The sequence below is a fragment of the Halyomorpha halys genome, unplaced genomic scaffold (assembly GCF_000696795.3).
Source record: "Halyomorpha halys isolate HHAL.00 unplaced genomic scaffold, Hhal_1.1 Scaffold2.1, whole genome shotgun sequence".
Lineage (NCBI taxonomy): Eukaryota > Metazoa > Arthropoda > Insecta > Hemiptera > Pentatomidae > Halyomorpha > Halyomorpha halys.
In genome coordinates, this window is record NW_027111560.1 from 1,074,580 (window position 1) to 1,098,282 (window position 23,703).

A 23,703-nucleotide genomic window follows, 5' to 3' on the forward strand; every position below is an offset into this window, starting at 1 on the left:
CCTGGTTTGGGTATATAACACACCTTCGACACTCTCCAGCTATATGGAATGTGACTCAGTGCCAAACTCCCCCTGAGCAACGCTAAGAGATATGGCTTCAAGACCGTTAGGCCTTTTTGTAATAGGGCCGGAAAGATTCCCTCAGTGCCAGCTGATTTAAAGGGCGAGAATGATTTAATCGCCCACTCAACCTTGCCAGAGTTGACAATCCTATTTGCCTCAACCCACTTATCTCTACTACAAGTGTAGCTCTCTATAGTTGGGGTCATGTCTTTTTCTTCTATCAGTACACACCCAGGGAAGTGCGAGCGTGCCAGAGCCTCCAGGGTTCCCGCCTCAGAGCTGGTGTACCCCTCTTCCACCTCAACAGCACCCAACACTCCTCTTACAGAGTCCCTGGATAGAATCCTATTAATTCTGAACGTGGAGGGGGCATCATTAACAATCATTGCAAAATCTCCTCCATGCCCCTCTTTTTGCCTTCCTAACTGCCTTGTTATAATCAGTTAGTGCTCTCTTGTAGGTGTCCCAACAGCCTGTTCTTTTCGCTGTATTAAAGAGTCTCCTTGTGAGTCCTCTCAGCCTAGCCAATTCCTCATTCCACCAGGTTGTGTTCCTGTTGGTTTGGATCCTGCATATCCTGTTATTGTCAGTGTAGGACCTTATGATCGCGTCCGTTAGGGTATATTCCGTTAGGGGTATATTCATTTAAATGCAGTAATACCACTCAGTAGTATTACTAAGGTACTGTACAACTAACTTCAAGAACTCGGTTTCTAATTCGACTGTGGCTGTTAATTATTTATTCTGTTATTGTAACCATGAGTCAACCCTGGAGCCCTCCTGGGGACCACCCAGCCTCTTAAAGTGGGTAAACCTTAATTGGGGATAAATATGGCGGTTGAGTGTGATCACTTCCTTGTTTAACCGTTGTTCTCAAAATAGTGCTTCTTTACTACATACTGAATCCCTAACCCTTTAAGTGTTGTAGCAGTTCACATTATAATATCATATAATAGTAATATAATTTATGTAGTGCCTGTAATATCATGTTCCGATTTCCTCCCATTGATAAGAAGATAACCTACAGAATAGACAAGAGAAGGGATGCTAATAACTTTGTCTATAACTAAGGGTCATGTTCAGGGTCGCTGGATGTCTGCTTCACACAATTCTCAGTGTGAGGCCTCGCTACAACACTATCAGTATGACTCAATATTTGAATGTCAAGTCCTTATTTGTTTCCTACCAAGGATTAAAATAAAGTATAATGTCTTTGTATCAACCTATGACACCATGAGCAGAGAGAATATACAAGTCTCAAAATCTCGTTTACAATGTAATAATGCAGATCTTTTCATGATCAAGCAATGAGTATTGATCCAAATTATTAGCTGGCCTTAAAAATCCCATTTTTTTAACTTATTTTCCTTTACCACCTGATTATTATTTATTACTAGTTGTACTGATATTAAAGTAACAATTTTTATTTTTCAGACTTTGTAAACAGAATGTACATAAGTGTAAAAAAAAGTGCTATGAAGAATGTGGGCAGTGCAATGAAGAAGTTGATGTAATTCTACCTTGCAGTCATTCATCGAAGAAGAAATGCTGTTCTAATAAAGAAGAGACAGATGTTTGCATGAAGCCAACAGTTGTTTCTTACTTGTTCTGCTTTCGAAAGGTAGTTCCTTGCTGGCAGTCCACATCTTGTTTTTATAGGAAAGTTGAAGAACCTGCATAAACATTTTTTAATTATTCTATGGGTTTTTGTAGCTATTGATATTTGGTTAAATAATATCTATTCCTCTATTGGTCAAATATCAATATTTGAAATAATTTCTGTTTATGTGCCAACCCTGGAAAAGTCTAATTTATATCGTATAAAGGAGATCACTAAATATTTATATGAAACAAAGAACAATAAATTATTAATTAGACAAAATATGTGCCCCAAAATACTACTTACAATGTGTAACATGCAATTGTGCTACCCTCTATGTATAATTGAAATTCAAAACTAATAATATTTGAGCAAACATTTATGTTATTTTGTGAAATGTATTTTTTTTTTACTTTAGAATGTTATTCTAGGTCTGCTAAAAAAAGATAACACTCTATAATTATAATCTATATAAGTCTAATGAACATGGCATATACCGAAATTCAATTTTTAAATTTTTGTATTGATATGATAACTGATTCTTTTAGCTGTGTAAAATTTTTGAATTAATGTAGAATATCATTTATTTGCTATTGAAAAGACTATTTCAGTAATCTTTTTCTTTTGAACTCCACAACACAATAAATATGGAATTTAAAAACTTTTTTTAGTTCAATGTTGACTAATTAATATTATTGTTCTATATTCAATTTTGTTTTGTAATAGATGACCTTATATCTTATGTTTTATCTAAAAAACGTTTATGTGGGTTATATATGCAAAAATAGTATGGATATGATATGAACTTTTATTGCTCCGGAGTTGAGCTTTGGGGCTCCACTAAACCTTTGAATTCCTCTCGTATCCAATCTTTACAATCCAAAATCCTTCGTAAAATCCTCAATGCTCCTTATTTTGTTACTAATAAAACCATCCATAAAGACCTAAATGTTCCTTATGTAACCGATCTAGCCTGAACCCGATATTATTCCTTCCATAATAATCTCCCTAACCACCCAAACCCACTCGTTTCTAACCTTGCTTCCTCTTCCATTCCTGGCAATCCTCTAAGGCGCCTGAAAAGAAGATGGCCTCGTGACCTTATATTGTAAACTGTTTTAGAGTTCTACTACTGGGTAGTTTCTCTACATCCTGTATCATATCATATGTCATTATGATCAAATTTACTGGTTGTATTTTTTTTATACAGTTGTAAATATCAACAAATAAATAAAATAAAAATAAAAAAATAAATAAATTGCTCCAGACATTGTTACATAATGCTTCGTTGACCTATTATTATCTGATGAATATATCTTTCCTATGTTAAAAACTACTGTTCCTCCTAACTTCTTACTTTACAAAACTAATATATTTACGGTTGGGACTCATCTCACTAACCACTATCATGATACACCATTTGTCCTGTATCTGGGTGATTCTTGTTTATATTACTGGATGAGTTCAAGAGATTTTTGGATTAGCAGAGAAAGTGGCCTGATACTGCCACCACCTTACCATGGCCACCTGTTTCGCAATAGTTCATTTAAACCAAAGATTGCCACACAATCTTTAAAAACGTGAAGGAATCAACTTATAAAATATTAAAAATGTTCAAGCGATCAACTTAATTTATTTTAGACCACTTGCTGTGCGTTGACACATATGTATTTTGTAATTCAACCAACTGAGGGATTTCAAGAAAAACAGACAGTGAAAATATTGAATATTTATTTTTCATGTAAAAAAAAAAAATAATAACACTACAAAGAAAAAAAATTAATTCACATGAGGGTTATTGTTTAAAAGATTTATGATATTATGTTGCTCCATGATTTGAATCTCTTCTTCCAATTCGTTTAACAAATTTATTAGTTCTTTTGAGTTGTAAGTTTTATTGGATTCAGAAATTTTTATAAAAATATATGCAACATGTCACAAGCTTGTTCTGAGGAAATTCGAGCTTTATCTGCCAAATCTCTTTCTTCTTATTCCATCCCCTGAACCTTGCTGGTTCAAACTTTTTGCCCCCTAGCTTGGGGGAGATATATCTACAGGAGTGTTGGCAAGTTGGTGTAAATTGCTTTAATTTATCTTTATTGATTAAAGTTTCATATAATAGATTTTTTTTTGTCTTTTCAAGTGAAATAGATTTTATCATAGCAATCATTTAAATCATTAGTCAATTCTTCCTTTTTATGTATGATACTTATTTATAATCATTGTCTTGGTTTATATAGGTTTAAGACTTAAAACAGTTTATCTGTGATCATTCAATAATTATTATGTAAGAAACAAAAAAATTTAAACTGTATTTTGTTCGACTTATACAATGAAGTTTTTTATGTAAATATTAAATTTATATTTCAAAATTATTATTATAAAATCAATTCATAATTATGTTATCTTGCTTTTATCAATATAAATTATGTTTGAAGTGTTTTATTCAATCACACTCATGCACTTTCATTTCAATGATAAGCTCTGTGGTATTTGAGGGAAAACTAGGTAAGTCAAAGTCATAATTATTCCGGACTAAGATTAATGATTTTCATCATCACAAAACCTTAATATTTACTTTTTAACTATCTTCAAAGTTGTAGTTTTTTCTGCACATATCTGAAGTTCGAATTTTTATAATACTTAATCTATACCGATCATTCGTGTTTTTATTAATTCATTTTTTTAGGTAAATTTATTCAGTTTTTCATGACCTCCATAGAATTGATTCAATCAACAATTTGTATTTTCATTTCAATCATTTATTAGTAAATGGCATACATTATTTGATTAGTTAAAAAAACTTTGACCACAAAGTTATGAGGTTGAGTATGCCTGACCATCATTTTCATTTTGTTTTTCCTCCTGTAACATGTGAAACTTAAGGCTATATAAGGTCACATTTTTTTTTTTTTTTTAACATAACCCTATCTTGACCAACCTTGTGAAGAGTCAGATACCTACCTTAAAGAGGATGCTGACAGTTATTATGTTTATTTCTGTAACTTGAGGAATTGGGCTGAGTGTACCTTACCTCCATCATGTTTTTCATTAACCTCTGAGACTTAAGGCTTTGTAGTAATGGAGTGTGCCCTACTGTCATTTTGTATTTCTACAACTTGAAATATTGGAAGCTTTGTAGGAGCTGAGTATACCCAAATGCTATTTTGCATATACTCTGCAACAATATAAGCTGATATTCATCCTCAATGATGTAGATGGATGACCCATTGAAGATTAAATAAACAATAACAATAAATTGTGAATTGAAAAATAATGTAATTTTTGTTTTCCTGATATGTTTTGATATAGCTATTGGATGTTTCTATGGTGCTGGCCTCTTGTGGCGCTAATTGAGACTATTGTTTATTCGAATTGTGCTACTATCTTTGGACTGTTATTTTAACATTCTTTAAATCCTGAATTTAATCATTATTTTGTTTGTTTTATTGATCAGAGTCAAAATGATGTATATTTTTTCATATATCATATTCATTTATGCGTGTTCTTAATTAATTATTGTTTACTATGGATGAATAATATAATAAATTCTTTAGTATAGGTATATAAGTTAATACTCACGCTGTAATTCAGATATAAGCCACTGACTATTTTTCATTGTCTGTCATACTGTTCAATTTGTAGATTCAATTTATTTATTTATTTTTTCAGTTTTCTAGACACTACTTGCATATCTTATATTATGAATATCTTCTTACCTACATGATATTATATTTCATCTGTCACTGTTTTCAATTTACTACCATCCAATTCCACGATTATCAATCAATTAAAAAATTTTTTATTATTCAATTATAAGTTATCAATTTTTATCATTTATGATTTAATTCAATATTTTGTATAATTCTAAATTTGTTTGTATACTATTCCTTTTCAATTGTATGTTTCTCTAAATGTTGTTGTTATCTCTTTTGTTCTATAGCCCTGATGAAGACCTGAAATTCAGGTCGAAACGTCGGCATAAAATAAATAAATATGGTTTTGTTTATTTATGTTGTTCTTTGCTGACCGCACTCCGCGACAAACTTCTCCAATCATTAATCTACGGTCAACTATCTACACCTCATAATAAATTCTTTTATGCTAAAATTATTCCATCTTTCTATGAATGTGTATTGCATTTTTGTAAAAGATCTGCTAACTTCAACTAATAAAATAATTTAATCCAAATTTAAGTTCTAAATTGTAAATTAGTTTTGGTATAAAAAATAAACTTATTTATGCGTCTATAACCAATTATTAATTAGTATGCTTGATTGATTGTTCAATCCTTTTTGCTATTATCGACTTTATAAATTTTGTCTGTAACCATTAAATATAATTCTGTTACTTTCTTCACACATTGGATTAATTTAATTTGTTTTCTATCTCACTGGATTTCCTATATATATATACAGTCAACAAGTCTGTTGAATCAAGGCCATGTTGAGCAGATTCAAATATCATAAAAACTATTTTAACTCTTCCCATCATAATTGAAAATACAGCAAATTTAAGAAAAAATAGAAGTCAAGAAATAGTGCTAAAGAATAATATTCAGAAAGTAAATCAATTGCAAAAATCCCCAACTGTTGTGCGACAATCGATGTTTACATGGAACATCGAGGCAGGTTTTGGTTTTTAGTTTCATTCGTTGTTTGGGCGCGCAGGAGAAATGATGTTTCCAGGATGAGGAGGTCCTCATCAATTTCTGTCCAGCAAGAGTGGACAGTTTGAAAAAGGAAGACAACCAAGAAGAAAAATACTCTTAGATTGGATTGCCTGGTGAGAGGACGTCCTTCGGCTGGAAGCCATTGTTGTGAGAGAGACCTAGCTTTTTGGAAGGAGCTGGAAGCCATTTTTGACGATAGGACATAACATTAGAAAAAAAAAAAGATACCAAGAATCATCAAAAGAAAATTGTGAACTTGGTTAGTTTGGTTATACCTAAAAATATATACAGGTGTAAAATAGATATTAATTTAATTAAGTGTAATTCTTGTGTCTGTTTCTGATTGCCTCGCAAACCCGCCCTGAGATTAAGAGTCTTTTATATTATAAAATTTAAATAAAATTCTATTATCCATTTAATATTAAAGTTTTTAAATTTGAACCCTAGCTATCTCCTTGAATTTAGTTTAAAAACGATTAAAATTCTTTTTATTTTATTTTAAATTATTACAATATATATACATATATGAATCTTCAATTTAGTTTTAAAAAGTAAATAGCTGTATAAACAGAAGATTAGACAATGTTTGTAGGTATTTTGTGTTTCTATAGATATTTACCAGGATTCTAAAATCAAGATGATGCTAAGGATTGATAAAACTACAGTCATTTTGTACTTTTTTATTGATGAATGTAATAATCTTCACTACAGATCATTCAATTAAGGCCAATAAGTGACAAAGAAAGAAATGATGGATATGACCATCTTCTTCATAATTTAAAAAAATTCAATCAAAATCATGCAAAGTTAATTTAAAAATTTCAGAATTTGCAATGTGCTTCCTGAGTACCAATAGAAAGAGTATTCTCTTTCATGACTAACCTGTGGTCTGATGGAAGATCTATTCTATTAGTTCAATCTATTGGTGACATGATTACAATAAATGTTTTGGACTTGTTGGAAAAGATAAGTAGTTCACAGAAATATTGTTGGAACTGAAAATTAAAGAATCTTCAATTGAAAGTTATTCACCATTTTATGGGCTTATCTGGAGAGGAAGCTGCCTCTTCCAGAAGTGAAAAAGTTATAAATTTGATGATTTTTTTTTTTTTTTTTCAAGCAAATACTACTTGTAAAAACTAATAAATCACTACGACAATTATATATAATTTTTTTATTTCATTAGCCTTTTCCTTGCTGAAATGTCAGCCTGATGACTATGGCTTGCCCCCCCCTACTTTTGATCATGAGTACGCCCTTAAACTGTATCCTTTTTCTGGAAGATTATTGATTGACCGTGTGTAAAGATGAAAGGAATATGGTCCGGGTGCGGTCAAAAAAGAACAAAAAAATAGTAATGGAAGATTATTGATTGACCGTGTGTAAAGATGAAAGGAATATGGTCCGGGTGCGGTCAAGAAAAACTCAAATAGTAGAAATATGCTCATTAAAATAGTATATTTCTACTATTTGAGTTTTTCTTGACCGCACCCGGACCATATTCCTTATATCATGTATCCTTTTTCGTATATATGTATATATAGTTGACCGTAAAAATTGATATATAGGAAGATGGTCAGGGTATACATTAATTAAATTAGTTTTACGGAATTAAATGATTAATGATTACATCAAATACCAAATTAAAAAAAAAATTGTTTGTCAGATGTGTATCTATTAAAACAAAGCAGCAATACATTCTATTTCAACAGCCCTACTCAATTGCAACAATGATTAGCATACCATAGCATCGATATATTTTATGATAATTATCATTTCTACTTTCTAAATGAACCGATCCATTTGAAAAATTAAACTGTAATGAAAAAAAAACCTACTGTATGATATAAAAATAATTTTCCATCATACTGAAAACAAAAAAACAAGGTTATAGTTTTGGATCTATGTGCCTCTACACGTTTGCCAAACAATGGCAAACTCGCACATATGCAAGCCAGTTGATAGGTAATTTTTCTGGCTGGTACATGTCCTGAATTTGTGGCCGATCTGCTTCTGATAAATATTTGTGCTTTCTGTGTTTTAATTAATTTAAGAGTTTCTCTAACCAAGGGATTCAATAATTAACTCTAGTTTAACATTGTATATTGTATAATTCTATCGATTCGGTGTACATCCATTGTTACAAATATTAATCAGTTTATTTTTGAATTAACATATAGCTCAACTATATATTTATGAAGACATTGTATGTCTGGGTAATTAAATTAATAAGTGTTTGATAAGAATTCTAGAACGAAGGTTAAAGTAATAGGTTATGTTGTACTGTTTACATATATGAATTGTTTTTATCTACTGCTTACTTTGCTGATATTTACGTTTCCTTATATTTAGCCTATCTTTATTTTCTTTCTTTTTATAATGAAAATCGAATGTAAAAGTCAAAAGAATATAGAAGCAGGTGGATAACGGGCGTTTGTTGCTTCCTTTGTTTAGCAAGCATTTGTACAAGTCTCGGCAAGTGGCAAACGAATAGAACCAGCATAAAAAGGTGCTTATACTGATCCTCCTAATAGGATAGCCAAGGAAAAAGTTTATTTCTGAAAATAAAAGGAAAAAGGATACATAGGAAGATGGTCAGGGTTGCGGTCAAAGGAGAAACAAAAATAAGTTAAAAAAAAAAGAAAAAAAGAAACAAAAGTTGCTGTTCAACTTATTTATTTGGACAGCCCTGATGAAGCCCTGCAAAGTGGGGCGAAACATTGATTCCTCATCTTGCTTATTAACCGCACCATCTTCCTTTTATTGATGACATAAGAGCAATTAACGATCTTCGAATTCATAATGAGGTGTTAATAGTTGACTGTAGAAGATGGTTAGAAGATAATTAAAACTTACTTTTTTGTGCTGACGTTTCAACCTGAATTTCAAGCCTTCATCAGGGCTGAAAAACAAAACGAGATAACAACCTTAATTCAGAGAAAATGTTTACTCTTGCCATTGTTACTTATTTTTATTCTTATCATTGTATCTTATCTTTGTATTTTTATTCTTATCACTGTATCATTTTGTATCTTTTTAGCCCTGATGAAGCCCTACAAAGTGGGGCGAAACGTTGGAAAATAAACAGTTGTAAACTATTTTTGTTTCTCCTTTGACCGCTATCCTGACCATCTTCCTATACATCAATTTTTACGAACAACTATATATACAACATATATATAATTTAATTAATATTAGAAATATGTATAATACAAATTTTGTAAGTGGACTCATTTTTTTTTTTTTTTAATCACATTTTAAATAAACCATACAAAGAATATTGTTTATTTTTGTTTTTGTCACTTATAAATGAACAATTTTATAATTTTAATAAATTAAACCATCACTTAGCACGACTGGGAGTGTAAAAGAAAACAATTTTTTTAAACATTGTAAATTTTTTAAAACTTCAAACAGTCAAATTTCCAACGAAATAAGTAAAAAAAAAATCAAATAAATACAAATAGTTTTGTACATTCATATTGAATTTTTTACACTGATTTTCCTTATACTTTCTGTAAGCCGGACATTACCCTGTAGGAATTAGTTCTGACCAAGGAGATTACACTGTACATAATAATTTCAGGGAAAATTAAAACACCCTCACAACTCTAACCATCCTTTATTGATTAGATTACATTTCGAACATACTCCTTTGTCCAGGTTCAAACCCCACTCCTGTTAAAACACTCGTTAATTCATTGACATCCTGAATTTCACCAAACTAATAGGTCTGTTCCAATCGCTCCTGACTGTCCGGAACTATACGGAGCATGCGCATTATAGGTTGTGGGAGGCAAAAACCCGTACTACGCATGCTCTGTACAGTCAGAAGCGGTTGTTGGAACACACTTATAGATTCTTGTCATATTCTCGGTGGTAATAACCCTTCCCCATCCCTAAAGAAAGATAAAATTGTAATTTTGGTAATGATTTGATATAATATCTCTCACATTAAAGGGAGGTTAAAACCTAAAATGTTCGGGTTTGAATCCCACTTGATCCAGATAATTTTCTCAGCACTTTTTTCTAGAAATAGATCGTTGACAGTGGTTTGGATTCTAAATAATACAGTAGGATTCCCATCTTCATTTGGGTTAGCTGCTAAACAACAAATATATAGCCATATAAAGAGTTTATTTTATTTTTTTAACTCTTCAAGAGACCATTTTTGGACCCCGTGTTATACCGCGGCCGGGTAGTCTGCCCCTGTTCCAAAGAATTATATATATTTTGGGCCTGGTATATAGTATAAAATAACATACTCCTTGTCTCATTGTCAGTGTAGGGCATTATTCTGTGATATTTGTGACAGCATTACTGTTGCAATTTAAACTGTAGGATTTAATATAATTTTTGAAAATGCAATCGTTATCGTACGTTAAAAATTTAATATTTCCAGTCCCTCAATTTTGTTCCCAGCTCAAAAACCTGTGTTCAAGGCAAGTGCCCAGTTGAACTGCCTGTAAATCGGGAATCCCAGATGTCCCTAGAAGGGCACAATATGGACTGATGGTCCCGAGCAGGTCAAAAGTACCCTTGAAGACATCAGAGGGCTGGCTGAGCTGAGAGCTAGTTTCAATCTGGTGTCAGCAGTCGTGAGCAATCTTTAGGTCTATAAATTCTTATTTTGTTGACGTCGGCTGTTTCGACATTTCCTATTTGAGAAGAATTATTGAGACTTAATACTTTTAAATTTATTAAATCAGATAATATACGCAGTGTCTACATCTTGATCGACTATTCAGGTTCGTAACTAAAAATATATTTTTGACATTGTGCTTTGTTTACTATTATAAACTACCCCCCCCCCCCATTCAATCAACTTAATCTTAAAAATAAATGTTTCCATTTCTATTATACTCAATAGTGTTTTTAATCACATTTGTTCCATTTTATTAAATTACTCAATGATGATTTGTGTGAGTTTTATTAACTTTCATTTAAAGTTAAATACGTTTTCAGAATTAAAATTAGAAGACAATATTAAACTTGGAGACCTATTAGCTATATTGAATATAAAAATCTTCAACAAATCTGATTATTTAAGTTCTCCAACCCTCATCTGTTGTGTTATCACTGATGTGAAATAACATCAAGTAATACATGAGCAATTTAATACTTCATACATTTAAAATTAATATTTGAAATTTCCTTTGTTTGAACATTTGTTTTTATAACTGACATCAATACCATACAGATTTTTTCTCTCTTGATGGTTTTAAACAGTACTTACTGATCATGACAAGAGAAAAGATGGCTGAAGATCTGAAAACTTGCTTGTCCACTATCCACTAGTTGTGTAAGATTCAATTGGCTACTTTTAGTTTTGTTTAACTTATTTATTTCAGAGTTTTTTTTTTTTTAGTTTAAATTATAATTATTTTCTTATTATAGTTTTTGTATTTCATTTCTTCTAATCTCAAATTACTTTAATCCATTTTATCTATTGCTTATAAGCATTAAAGATTGTAATGATAAAGATAAATTTACAGTTCATAAACTAAACAGATCAATATTTAAAGATTAATTTGTTTGATAGTTACAGATTTCTCATGATTAAACTATCAATAATACTTTTCCATTGATGAATTAAATTAATCAGCATCTATATTTGTATTTTACCTTTCTTAAGTTTTATGTAAATGAGTTATAAAATTGATATAAGGAAGATGGTCTGTTTGGTCAAAAATTAACTCAATTAGTTTAAAAACTATTTATTAAGAGCTAATATGTTGCCCTATATTGCAGGTCTTCGTCAAGTATTTTCTTTGATGAAGCCCTGCAAAGTGGGGCGAAACATTGATTCCTCATCTTGCTTATTAACCGCACCATCTTCCTTTTATTGATGACATAAGAGCAATTAACGATCTTCGAATTCATAATGAGGTGTTAATAGTTGACTGTAGAAGATGGTTAGAAGATAATTAAAACTTACTTTTTTGTGCTGACGTTTCAACCTGAATTTCAAGCCTTCATCAGGGCTGAAAAACAAAACGAGATAACAACCTTAATTCAGAGAAAAAAAAAATAATAACAAACAAACTTGGAAATAAACATAAAAATAAATTAAGTAGATAGTATTTGGTACTAAGATGAGATAAAATATAATATTTTAGATGTAAGAGAAAGAAAAAAAAAATGGTAAAAAAAGTTATCAAAAAGGTGTGGAAAAAATTGTAAATGATGAGTAATAGAATAAACATAGTAAAATATATAAGTAATGACTAAAAATATATAAATAGTGAAAATGAATAGTGAAGGCTACCTAAAACGATGCTAAATGGTGCACCAGGGGGAAAAAGGGCAGACCCAGGCGTCTGTGGCTGGATGATTTGACAGGGATGGGAATTGAAAATTGGAGGAGTCTCGTTGGAGACCGCGAGGTATGGGAAAGAATGGTGGCTCTGCCAGGCCCAGGTTCTGTGTGTGTCAGTGAAATAGTGAAAATAACTTAAATCAACATAATGTCAAAATTGAAAGAAAATGATGTAGATGATACAATGGGGAAGAAATAAAACTTAATATTTGTAAATAACTATCTACTTAATTTATTGTTATGTATATTTCCAAGTTTGTTTTTTATTATTTTATTTTTCTCTGAATTAAGGTTGCTATCTCGTTTTGTTTTTCAGCCCTGAAATTCAGATCGAAACATCAGCACAACTAAATAAGTTTTACTTATTTATAAGTCTTTACTGACCACATTCCCAACCATCTTCTCCTTGATCTTTTAATTCGCTTATGGAATTCAATTAAAAAAAAAAAAAGTTGTAATTTTCTGATACATTTCAGATAGATATATTACCAGTTGGCTTACTTTATAATCAGGATGACCTTAAGTTTCGTTATTTAAGGTTTTTCCTATTTTTCTGGAAAAAAAAAAAGTTGATTTTTTTTTTTGTGTGTTTTTTCCACAGTAAAAACATCCCCTCACAACGTTGAACTTAATTCTCATTACAAATAAGTTTTAACAACTCTCTAAATTTTAGTGTATCAATTATTTGAAGTTATTTAGTAACTTTTTTAATCTATTAAAATATGTATCATAAAAAAAAAATTGAGTTATTTTAAAAATTGTAGAATTTGCAATGTTTTGTTGTAGAAATTGTATTTTCTTTAATGAATAATCTGTGGTCTGCTGAAAGATTTGTTCTAGAGACAGTTCAATGTTGATGGTTCTTGTAATTTGACTGAGCTTGTCGCCAGTTTTATGACATGATTCTCAAAAACAATGATATTTCAGAAAAGATCATTAGTTTACAGAAATATTTTTGGAACAAAGATCACTCATGGATTTTCTAGTAAAAAACTAAACTACTGACACAAACTGAACTCATTGAAGTAGGAGTTTGAAAAAGTTAAATTTGTTATTCGGCTCTTAGTTTGGTCATAATACAATAACAATGTCTCTGATTTTTATTATTTTTTTATTTTGTTAATAATTTTCAAACTAAATCAGCTTTAGACTCCATAAAAGGATCTAAAACATCATTTTTTTGTTATTCCACTGTTGTTTTAGACCAGACTTCCTTATGTACAACAAAAGCTAAGTACACATTGTTTAAAAGTTTTTTTTTTAAATTTATTTTTTGACATTTACAACTCTACATAATAATATATCCAGTAAATTTGATGCAAAGAACGTCTCAAGGCCATCTTCTATTCAGGCTCCTCAGAGGATAGTCAGGCAGAGGGGGAAAGGTTAGAAACTATTGAGTTTTTGGTGGTTAGGGAGTTTATAATGGAAGCATTGATATCTGGTTCAGGCTAGACCAGTTACATTTGGAATATTAAGGTCTTTATATTTGATTTTTGTTTAAAAGTAAAGGTAACTGTGTGGATAGGGGTTTGGTGTACAAACATATAGTATAAACATAGCCTATACTGTAGCCTAAACATAGCCCTAGTCATACTGTACTTAGCTCTTTGTCACTACATAGTTTGTTATTAATATTTGTCCTTTGTTTTCAGGATTTACTGATCATCTTTCATTGAAATGGCCAAAAAGAAAAGATACAATGGGAATGATCAGCGGTTGGCTAGAGAAATTTCTCTACAGAGTCTTTTTTGTTTATTTAACACTTCCGATCCAAACTTCATTGCTGATTCATTATTTAAAAGAAAATCTGAGTTGGAAGCATTAACAAAATCCAATCTGAATTCTGGTGATCTTATAGATTTGCTGAGAATGTTTATTAATGTTTACAATTTAAAGAACAGTAATAAACGGTCTCAATTACTTGCCATAACACATTCAGAAGAGTTTGTCAATAATATAAAACATTTTCTACAATGTAATATAAATAGTAAATATTTAAAAGAAGCCATTGACTTAATCATGTATTTTGTTGATGTTAATATCAATGAGCTTCCGATATCAGATGTTTGTTATAATAGATTTTATTCATTATTAAAAGTTCTAAATGATGTTCTAGCAGATGATAATATTAGCTATCATTATTGGACACATGAGCTGTGCCTACTATTACAAAAAAAAATAATCCATAGAGAACAGACAAAACATTCTTGGAAAGATTTGAATATTTATCCTTGTCCTGTTGATTTGTTCGAAAAAAAGGACATAATGCCAAATAAGATAAATGGAGCTTACAAAAATACTGATGAATACTTAGATACCATATTTAAACTACTGAAAGAAGATTATGAAGGTTCCCTTAGAGAAGGGATATTGCAAATGAAGGCAGAACTTAGAGGAGCCAGAACTACTGAAAAAGAGATTTTAGTTTATAATAATATTAACATTGAACGCATCGAGACAGATGAAAAACCAATGAATGGTATCATACACAGAATAGCTTTTTCCATAGGGGACAAAGAAAACCAATTGGTTAATACCAACAAACCATTGAAGTATGGTTCTCTATTGTTGTTTTCACAATGCAGTCAATTTACTACTTTCCATCTCGCTACAGTAGTTGAAGATGTGGAGTTACAAAATACGGAAGGTAGCTCTTATAAAGTTTTAAAAGTATCTTTTGTAGATAATCTTTCACAAATAAAATCTTATTGGCAATATACCATGCTAGAATCTAAGAAGCTGTTTAAACCTTATTATGAAGTTTTACATGCTATCCAATCAAAAAGTATTGACAATTTTCCTATGGAAAAATATATTGTATATTTAGATACAACACCTTGTTTTCCTAAATATCTTTCAACTACAACAGAGTATAAGATAGATTGCAAATCTATTAAATTATTCAGCAACACTTCCTGGCCTAATGATCTCTTAAATTTAGACCCTTCGCAGGTAGAAGCTTTGCGGGCAGCACTAACCCATGAATTGGTCTTGATTCAAGGTCCACCTGGTTCTGGTAAAACTCACCTTGCTCAAAAAATTATCGACATTTTGATAGATAACAAAGGATTGTTGTCGACTCCTATACTCCTTATTTCATCTGATAATTACTCGGTTGATGTTATTTTAGAACCAATGGTTTTAAAGGAGAGGAATGTCATAAGATTAGGTTCTCAGACTAAAAGTTCAGTTCTGAAGAAAAATTTGCTTAATAATAAATTGAAACCTTGTGGGAGGGATATAAAAATTAAGATTGAAAGGATCAAAGAATCTTTGATGCGGAAAATGAATGAAAATGGAGAAAATATTGAGAAATTGATTGACTCCTTAAAGAAAGAACAAACCTCTTATAGGAAGATGCGTGATGAGAATTTTGCTCTTCAGATATTGTCTACAAAGGTGGATGTGATTGGTGGAACCACTGCAGGTTGTGCAAGATTAAATCATTTGCTGGAAAAAGTTCAACCAGAAGTTGGTAAGGACTTATTATTTTATATTTTTTCATTTACAAAATTATTTTCATCAAGTTATCTTCAAAATTTTAATGTTTCAGTTAATCAGTTATCACCTGATTCCTGATATAAGAATTTAATTTATTTTAAAAATATGAAATATACAAAAAATAAATCCATACAAAACTTAAGACGTTGACTGCCAACTACGAGTTATCTCCTAGTTGGTGTTATTGCCTCAGACGCCAACTTATGAGATAACTCATAGTTTGATAACTTGGCTTAATTGCCCAAACTGAGCTTCCTAGACTGAAATCTTGAAAAGTAATGTGGCAGTCAACGGGTTAAAAACACATATAGACAATAGAAAAACATCCGTCTGTGTGAAATTTTAATTAAACCCAGATAAATAATAAAACTTAAAAAAAAAATGTATACATTAAAAACAATGATTTTAACCTGTCAATAGTTTAAAATAACAATATAGTATTTATATTTTAAGAAACAAATCAATGGTAACCAAATTTGGTTCTTCAAATGCTAACCTACTGAGCTCTTTCCTGTGTAGCACATACATAATTGCTAAGAGCTCTCCAATTAGCACCTTTTAATAAACTGAATAATTGTTCTGGAGGTCCGCTGCCCTAAATATTTTATTTTGCTTGGGACAAGTTCTCAAGAGGTGAAAGGTATCTTCCTTTTCATCGTTGTTTCAGGCTGGGCAGTTATCTACCCTACCATGTGTCCACGGTGTCACATTTAAATTACATCTAACCCTAATGAATTTACTATATTTCTTTTTTACTAACATTGAATTCTTATAAATTTTTTAGAGAAAAATTGTGTTCAGTTGTATTGAATTAAAATGCGGTTTAACACAACGTAACTTTGCAAAATTTCTTTTGCATACACAGCTAACAAAAATATTTCATGTACATACTTATAAAATATTTCTTTGTAACTAGATCTTAAATAAAAATTCATCTTACAATAAAATTCTTGTACCTTCTTGATTCAAAAGTCTCACTTAGTTAATTATTATATAAAATGGATCAAAACAAAAAAGTTGCTGCAGCTGAATTTCGACAAAAGGATGCAGAAAGGAGAGATAAATATGCAAACTGTGATTGACTTGAAATTCATTTGATGTAATGGTCCTTACGAGGATACCTTAATGTCTCTTGTCATCACATAGTTGTTTTACGGTCTTAATAATGTTAAGATATAATTATTTTTAAGAATGAGTCCGTCAACCGGTTTTATTTCTGATTCTTTGTGGTTTTTAAAACTGACTTAATACAGTCCATTATATTATATCTCTCCTATCTTCTTTTAGCCATTTTCACTTTTATTTTTTAAATAATTTGCTTATGAGCTGCCATATTCTTCTATTTGGAGGATTAAAAATCAATGAAAGGAGATATTTATATCTCACTTATTTTAAACTACAACGAAATGTTATAATTGTAAATAACTTTCTTACATTTCTTATTAGCTTAAAATAGATAGTAAATTTATTCCGTGTTTATTCTCAATTTTCTATTTTTTACCATCAGGGAGACTGGTACATAAATTATGGTGTGTAATTTTATTAATTAATTTATTTGAATGTATTTAATTATAATAATAGTATGAGCCCCTTTGAGCCATGAAGGTTCATGGATTCAGTACTTTGTAAGGAAGTACTGTTACTAGAACAACGGTTATACAAGGAGGTGATTTTTTCAAGATTGAGCTCAACTGCCAGATTTTCCCCAATTAAGAGTACCCATTTTATGAGCCTGAGTAGACCTCAGGAGAGCCACAGGGTTGACTTACGGCTACATTGTAACAGAAAATAATTATCTGCTCAGCCGGATTCGAATCTGAAGTTATTAGCATAGTGCCTCCACGCTCGCCTATGGATGTTTTTAACACAGTATATTCATTTAAATATAATATTAAGTACAATAATAATTTTATTTAATCATTGTTTTTCTTTCATATCAACATTTTTTTTTTCAGTTATTGTTGAAAATGCAAATGATGTACTTGAAGCACATGTAATTGCTGCATTATCCGAAGGCTGTAAGCATCTCATTCTCATAGGTTAGTAAGAAATTGTACTCTGATAATTGAAATATTCTCGGCTAAATAAACTCTATTTGAAAAAGTTTTAAACTAATTTGTTATTAAGATTTATTCTAAGAAATAATATCGATTCGTAAGTCATCTTCTGTCAAATTGTGGTAGTAATTTTGTTTTGTCGATAGTGGTATTTTAAAGTTAGTACGAGGCATGTTCAGAAAGTAAGAGTGTTCAATTTACTGTTTTTAAAAAAAATACAGGATATTATATATTTATATGCTACTTATTTTTCCACGTATCCACCTTCCCATTCTGTGAAAGTTGTAAGTTGTGGTACAAGCTTTTTGATGCCCCTCTCATAGAGCTGTCCCCCCATCTCCTTTGTCTACTTGGTTGGTCGTTGGTTTGAAATTTTGTTTCACCCATGTGTCTTCAGGAAGGTGAAAATACAAAAGCTGAAGACTTCAACTTAAAGTAGTAAGCAGGGCGGTCCCTAGCAAATGAGTTGGTGATAAAGAGGTGGGCGTGATTGTGGAACCAACTCAATCCCTTCATCAGTTGTTTTAAATTGCTCTCGAGCTTTTTAAGGGTCTCGCAGTATCATACTGCAGTAATTGTCTCCCCTTCAAGCAAAATATCGATCAAAATTATCTCTTTTCGGTTCCAAGATGCCATGATTTTTTTGGCCGAAAATGAAACTCGAAATATTTATTAATCAGACGTCTTATTAATTTATTTTTTATCTTACAATAAATTTCTGAAATAGAGATTTACCATAGACAAATATTAGTTAAATATCTAGAAATTCTGTATTAGTGAGAGCTGGCTGGGAAAGCCGTGATGGAGGATGTTAGTTGCGGGTGCATATAAATATATCTTATTGTTCACAATAAGTGAATTACACTTTAATATTTCTTATCATTATAAATAATTCATTCTTTTACCTATTTATTGCAGGTGATCACAAACAACTCAAGCCCTACATTTCAAACAGGAATTTAGAAAACTATGATTTGGATGTGTCATTGTTCGAAAGGATGATGAGATCTGGTATGAAGAGTTGTGTGTTAAAGGAACAGCATAGAATGAGGCCTGAAATAGCATCACTTCTCTCCCCAACTGTATACCAAATAATGAAATATCATCCTGCTGTTCGTAACTTACCAAAAATAAGGGGAATGGAACGGAACATGTTTTTCATTAATCATGAAGTTGCTGAAAATAAAGTATGACAAACTACCTTAATATTTCTATTCATTACTTAAATTTAACTTTTATATTGTAATATAAAAAATAAGTAATTTTTTTACTTATTAAAAGTAAATAAAAATGAAAATTGTTGGTTTTAACTTATTCTCAGATCTAAAATATAGTTTTGAAGAGATTAAGATGAAAGATTAAGTTTTAAATAGATATGAGAATTTTTATTTTATTATATATAATACTATAGACTCTTAATCTCAGGGCGGTTTCTAGGCAGTCAGAGTTATCAACAGTTAACTTGTTTATTAACTAACCAATTTATACTATCTTCTTTTGATGATTGAAGGTTTTCTTTATCTTCTTTCTCAACAAACTAACACTTGCTGTAAACAACCTTTCATCAAACAAACACTGACTGTTAACAAAGCATTTGTCCTCTAAAAGATTTCACTCATCTCATTCACTGGCGAACCAAAACAAAGAGTCTCTTATATTCTTCTTAGGTGACTCTTCAATGTCCTCTTTTTCAAGATGTCTACCCTTGAGCTAGACAAAAGATCATGAGGACCTCCTGCATCCAGGAAACATCTTTCCCCGCTCGCGCCTAAGCAACGAATGATCAAAAACCAAGTTTTCTTTCTTCCCCTTCTCTAGGTGTTTGTTCTCAACATCGATTGTAGTACTATGGTTCTGAGTTTTTTCTTATAATTTCCTTTATGGATAAATTTTTTTAATACTTATTCTTAACTTCTATTTTCTTAAATTTATTGTAACTACAATTATGATGGGAAGTTAAATAAAGTTTTTAAAATATTTTAATCTCTTCTTTGTTTTTAATAACGGTCTTTTCAACTCCATATTTGACTGAACAAAATTGGTTAGCTTTCTTTTTGGTTTAATAAAGCAAATGAACAATATTGAAATGATACATAAAATAAAAACATATTAAAAACTCTTTATACATAAAAATATACTATTTACTCAAAAAGAGGATATTACAATATGTATTAATAATACTCAATTTTAACTTTTATATTTGTAAACATTACATAATTTAGCTTTTGTATTTTTTAATATTATTTAATTTTAACTTCTATATTCCTTAACATTATTTAGTTGCTTTGATTTTTTTATTGTTTTTAGGCTGAGTGTTAACATTGAGCATGAAAATATTATATACTACCAATGTATACAAATAATGTATGTAGCTTTGCTAACCTTGTAAATAATTTTAAAAGTATTCTATGACTACTCACTTTAATGAAAACTATCTATAATTAATTAATAGTCTAAATTAATAAATCTCTCAACTAGAGTTAGGGGACTAAAAAATGGCGGCTGTTAAAAAAAAAAAAAAATAATAATAATAATAAAATTCATTCAGAACTCTACATTGTTTAAACCACCTATAACACTAGAAAACCTAAAAATAATATAATTTAAAATAGGATAAATTTACTTAAATATGAGCCATAACATAGCTATTTCGTTAATTAAATCAATTTTATATCCAATTCAGTCTCAACACTTTATTTATTCATTTGTCCAACGTTTCGGCCTTTCTAGCCATCTTCAGGGACATCTTCAATATAAAAATCCTTCTCACATTAATTATTTTCTATTTGCAGGCTATTCTGCCCAGGTCAATTTCTTTATTTAAAGTTAAAACCTCTCTATTTAAATTTTAAAACCATTCATTTATTTGTTCTATAAGATTGTCTACAGTATAAAACACCACACCATATAACAAAATTGTTTTATACTTTTTATACTATATACTATATAGTATATTTTAATATTATATATTAAAATGTTTTATACTGTAGACAATCTTATAGAATAAATAAATGAATGGTTTTAAAATTTACATAAAGAGGTTTTAACTTTAAATAAAGAAATTGACCTGGGCAGAATAGTCTGCAAATAGAAAATAATTAATGTGAGAAGGATTTTTATATTGAAGATGTCCCTGAAGATGGCTAGAAAGGCCGAAACGTTGGACAAATGAATAAATAAAGTGTTGAGACTGAATTGGATATAAAATTGATTTAATTAATAAATATTACCTTGTCTCAAAAAATTTTGAAATAATATAATTATAGCTATTTCGTTTAATAGTTCCAGAGATACAGTTTTTTTAAAAGCAACATTTCATAAAAATTTAGTAGTTGGTGAATTTATTGTGGGAAAACTATATTGCAGGAACCATGAGACATACAGATGTCTATTAGCACTCAAATTAAAGCTATTTCAGTGTGCTGTAAAGTAGTTTATGGCATTTATCTTTGTAGTAGTATTTTTCAGATTTGATAAAATTATAAATGGCTTATATTTCAGTAAATTTACTCTACTTTAAATGATATTCTTTTAGGCAGCTTCAAAGATATGGAGCACTGAATGAAAAATTAATTTTGTTTAACATTTTGAAACAGCTGCCATTTTGTATTTCCCCTGACTATACTTGGCAGACTCTTCATAACTGATAATCACATTACTGACTTTTTTTCCACCAGGCTTCTTGTATTATCTGCTGGTGTGACCAATTTGCAGGGTTGAGATTCACACTGTTTCGTGTAGATCGCATCATGAACTCCAAGCAGTGTGAATTTTTCAATCCCTTGATCATACTTAGATTCATATAATGTACACATCTTGAGCTTTAAGAAAAGCTTGTTATAATGTTCTAATGTTACAATGTTGTAATGTTGATGGCGCACAATAGGCCTTTTAGGCTGGAGAACTTGTAGAAAAAAAATGCAAAGAAACAGATCAAGACACTCATAATCTATTTGTCAATTTGAAAGTAATCTATGATTAATAACTGTTTTGATGATTTGATTTCAGTGTTCCAAGTTCAATTGTCGATAGAATTTATAATAAGAGATCATAATCAAGTTATTATATTCTCCTTATATTATAAAGTCAAGATTAAGGAGGCACCTGTCTCAAAGCAATTATTTTAAAACTTTCTATCATAAAAGCATCAAACTATATATCTTAAATGAATATGAACCCTGAAATCATAAGTGCTCTATATTGATAAAATTTCATTCTTGATTTAGACAAACTGTGTAAATAAATTTAATTTAAAATCTAGAAGTTTATTTTTGCTAGCAGCAATTAATTTTTTTGTTTTTTTATCTGGTGTTGTAGAAAAAGGATGAAGATAATTCATTTTCTAATAGTTATGAAGGAGATCTTTTATTAGGTCTTGCCAACTACCTCCTTTTACAAGGGTACTCTACCAATGACATTACTATCTTAGTCCCGTATGCAGAACAACTTAAATATATGATAAGGGTAAGTTTCTACTTTTTCACCATTAATGAATACCTTCCTGAGGTTACAGATATTACTGTTTAAATTTGAAAAACTAAGAGGTTTTTTCATTTATATTTGGAAAAGATTTATTATTTTTTTAAAAACTAAATTGGTAACAAATTAAAAAAATAAAACATTATATGGATTGCCCCCACCTTTTTTTTCTCTATGTTTCATGTATATTTAATGAGACCTCTATTATGGTCCAAAAGTTTTTTTTCTCAATCATTTTGATTGATATATAGCAATTAAAAATGAATTCCACTTAAAAAAAATCAATAAAGCTATTTACAATAAATGAATAATATTTTATTCATTTTAGTTACGTTTGGTCTTAAATGATTTATGTTTTTAAAAAATAATTGCTTTTATGATAAATTGCATTTTTATTTTATCATGTTTCAGGCTGCAAAAACCTATCCTCTACTAAAGGATGTAGAAATCCTCACAATCGATATATATGCAGGTCGTGAAAACACCATAATACTTCTTTCCTTGGTACGAAGCCAGTCAGCTGGTATTGGATTTTTATCAAACAATAACAAAATTGTGGTAGCTTTATCAAGGGCTAAATCTGGTCTTTATATAATTGGTAACATGAAGACGCTCATGTCTGGCTCCGATTTATGGGTTTCTCTCAATGCAGTTCTTAAAAAGAAACAAGCAATAGGTAAATAACATGATTAGTTTTCTTTTTTTGTGTGCAAATTTAGGAAAGAAAAAGTTTTATACTAATTCTTAATTTAGATTTTTAACCTTTCAACATTTTATATATATAAAAGATTGAACATATTTTTCAAAATATGAAGATGGTCGGGGGTACAGTCAAATAGAAAACAAAATAATAGTTAACAACTATTAATTTGCTGACATTTCGCCCCACTTCGTAGAGCTTCATCAGGGCTAAAAAGATACAAAAATAAATAAAGATATTTTGACATAGTAAGTTAATAAGATACAAAAATAAATAAAGATATTTTGACATAGTAAGTTAATAAGATAC

At 30.1% G+C, this 23,703-nt stretch overlaps 2 protein-coding genes across 9 annotated transcripts in view; both read left to right on the top strand.

Moving 5' to 3' along the window:
* The window catches only part of LOC106680582 (NFX1-type zinc finger-containing protein 1), a 44,008-nt gene extending 40,042 nt beyond the window's left edge, over positions 1-3,966 (top strand). For all 5 annotated transcript variants that reach the window (XM_014420421.2, XM_067049604.1, XM_014420809.2 and 2 more), the window contains one exon: positions 1,498-3,966. In XM_014420421.2, coding sequence (XP_014275907.1) covers positions 1,498-1,744 — 247 coding nt within the window. In that variant the 3' untranslated portion in view covers positions 1,745-3,966. The remainder of the gene's footprint in view (positions 1-1,497) is intronic.
* A 155-nt stretch (positions 3,967-4,121) lies between these two features.
* Positions 4,122-23,703, top strand: part of LOC106680981 (NFX1-type zinc finger-containing protein 1) — a 28,734-nt gene continuing 9,152 nt past the window's right edge. Inside the window, exons 1-6 of one of the 4 annotated variants that reach the window (XM_014421093.2) lie at positions 4,122-4,171; positions 14,310-16,132; positions 18,114-18,197; positions 19,134-19,402; positions 22,533-22,679; positions 23,106-23,370. In XM_014421093.2, the coding sequence (XP_014276579.1) occupies positions 14,335-16,132; positions 18,114-18,197; positions 19,134-19,402; positions 22,533-22,679; positions 23,106-23,370 (2,563 nt within the window). In that variant the 5' untranslated portion in view covers positions 4,122-4,171; positions 14,310-14,334. Of the gene's footprint in view, positions 4,172-10,617; positions 11,084-11,613; positions 11,638-13,485; positions 14,134-14,309; positions 16,133-18,113; positions 18,198-19,133; positions 19,403-22,532; positions 22,680-23,105; positions 23,371-23,703 lie in introns of those variants that run through there. The other 3 variants (XM_014421168.3, XM_014421248.3, XM_067049608.1) reach the window with 3 other exon arrangements.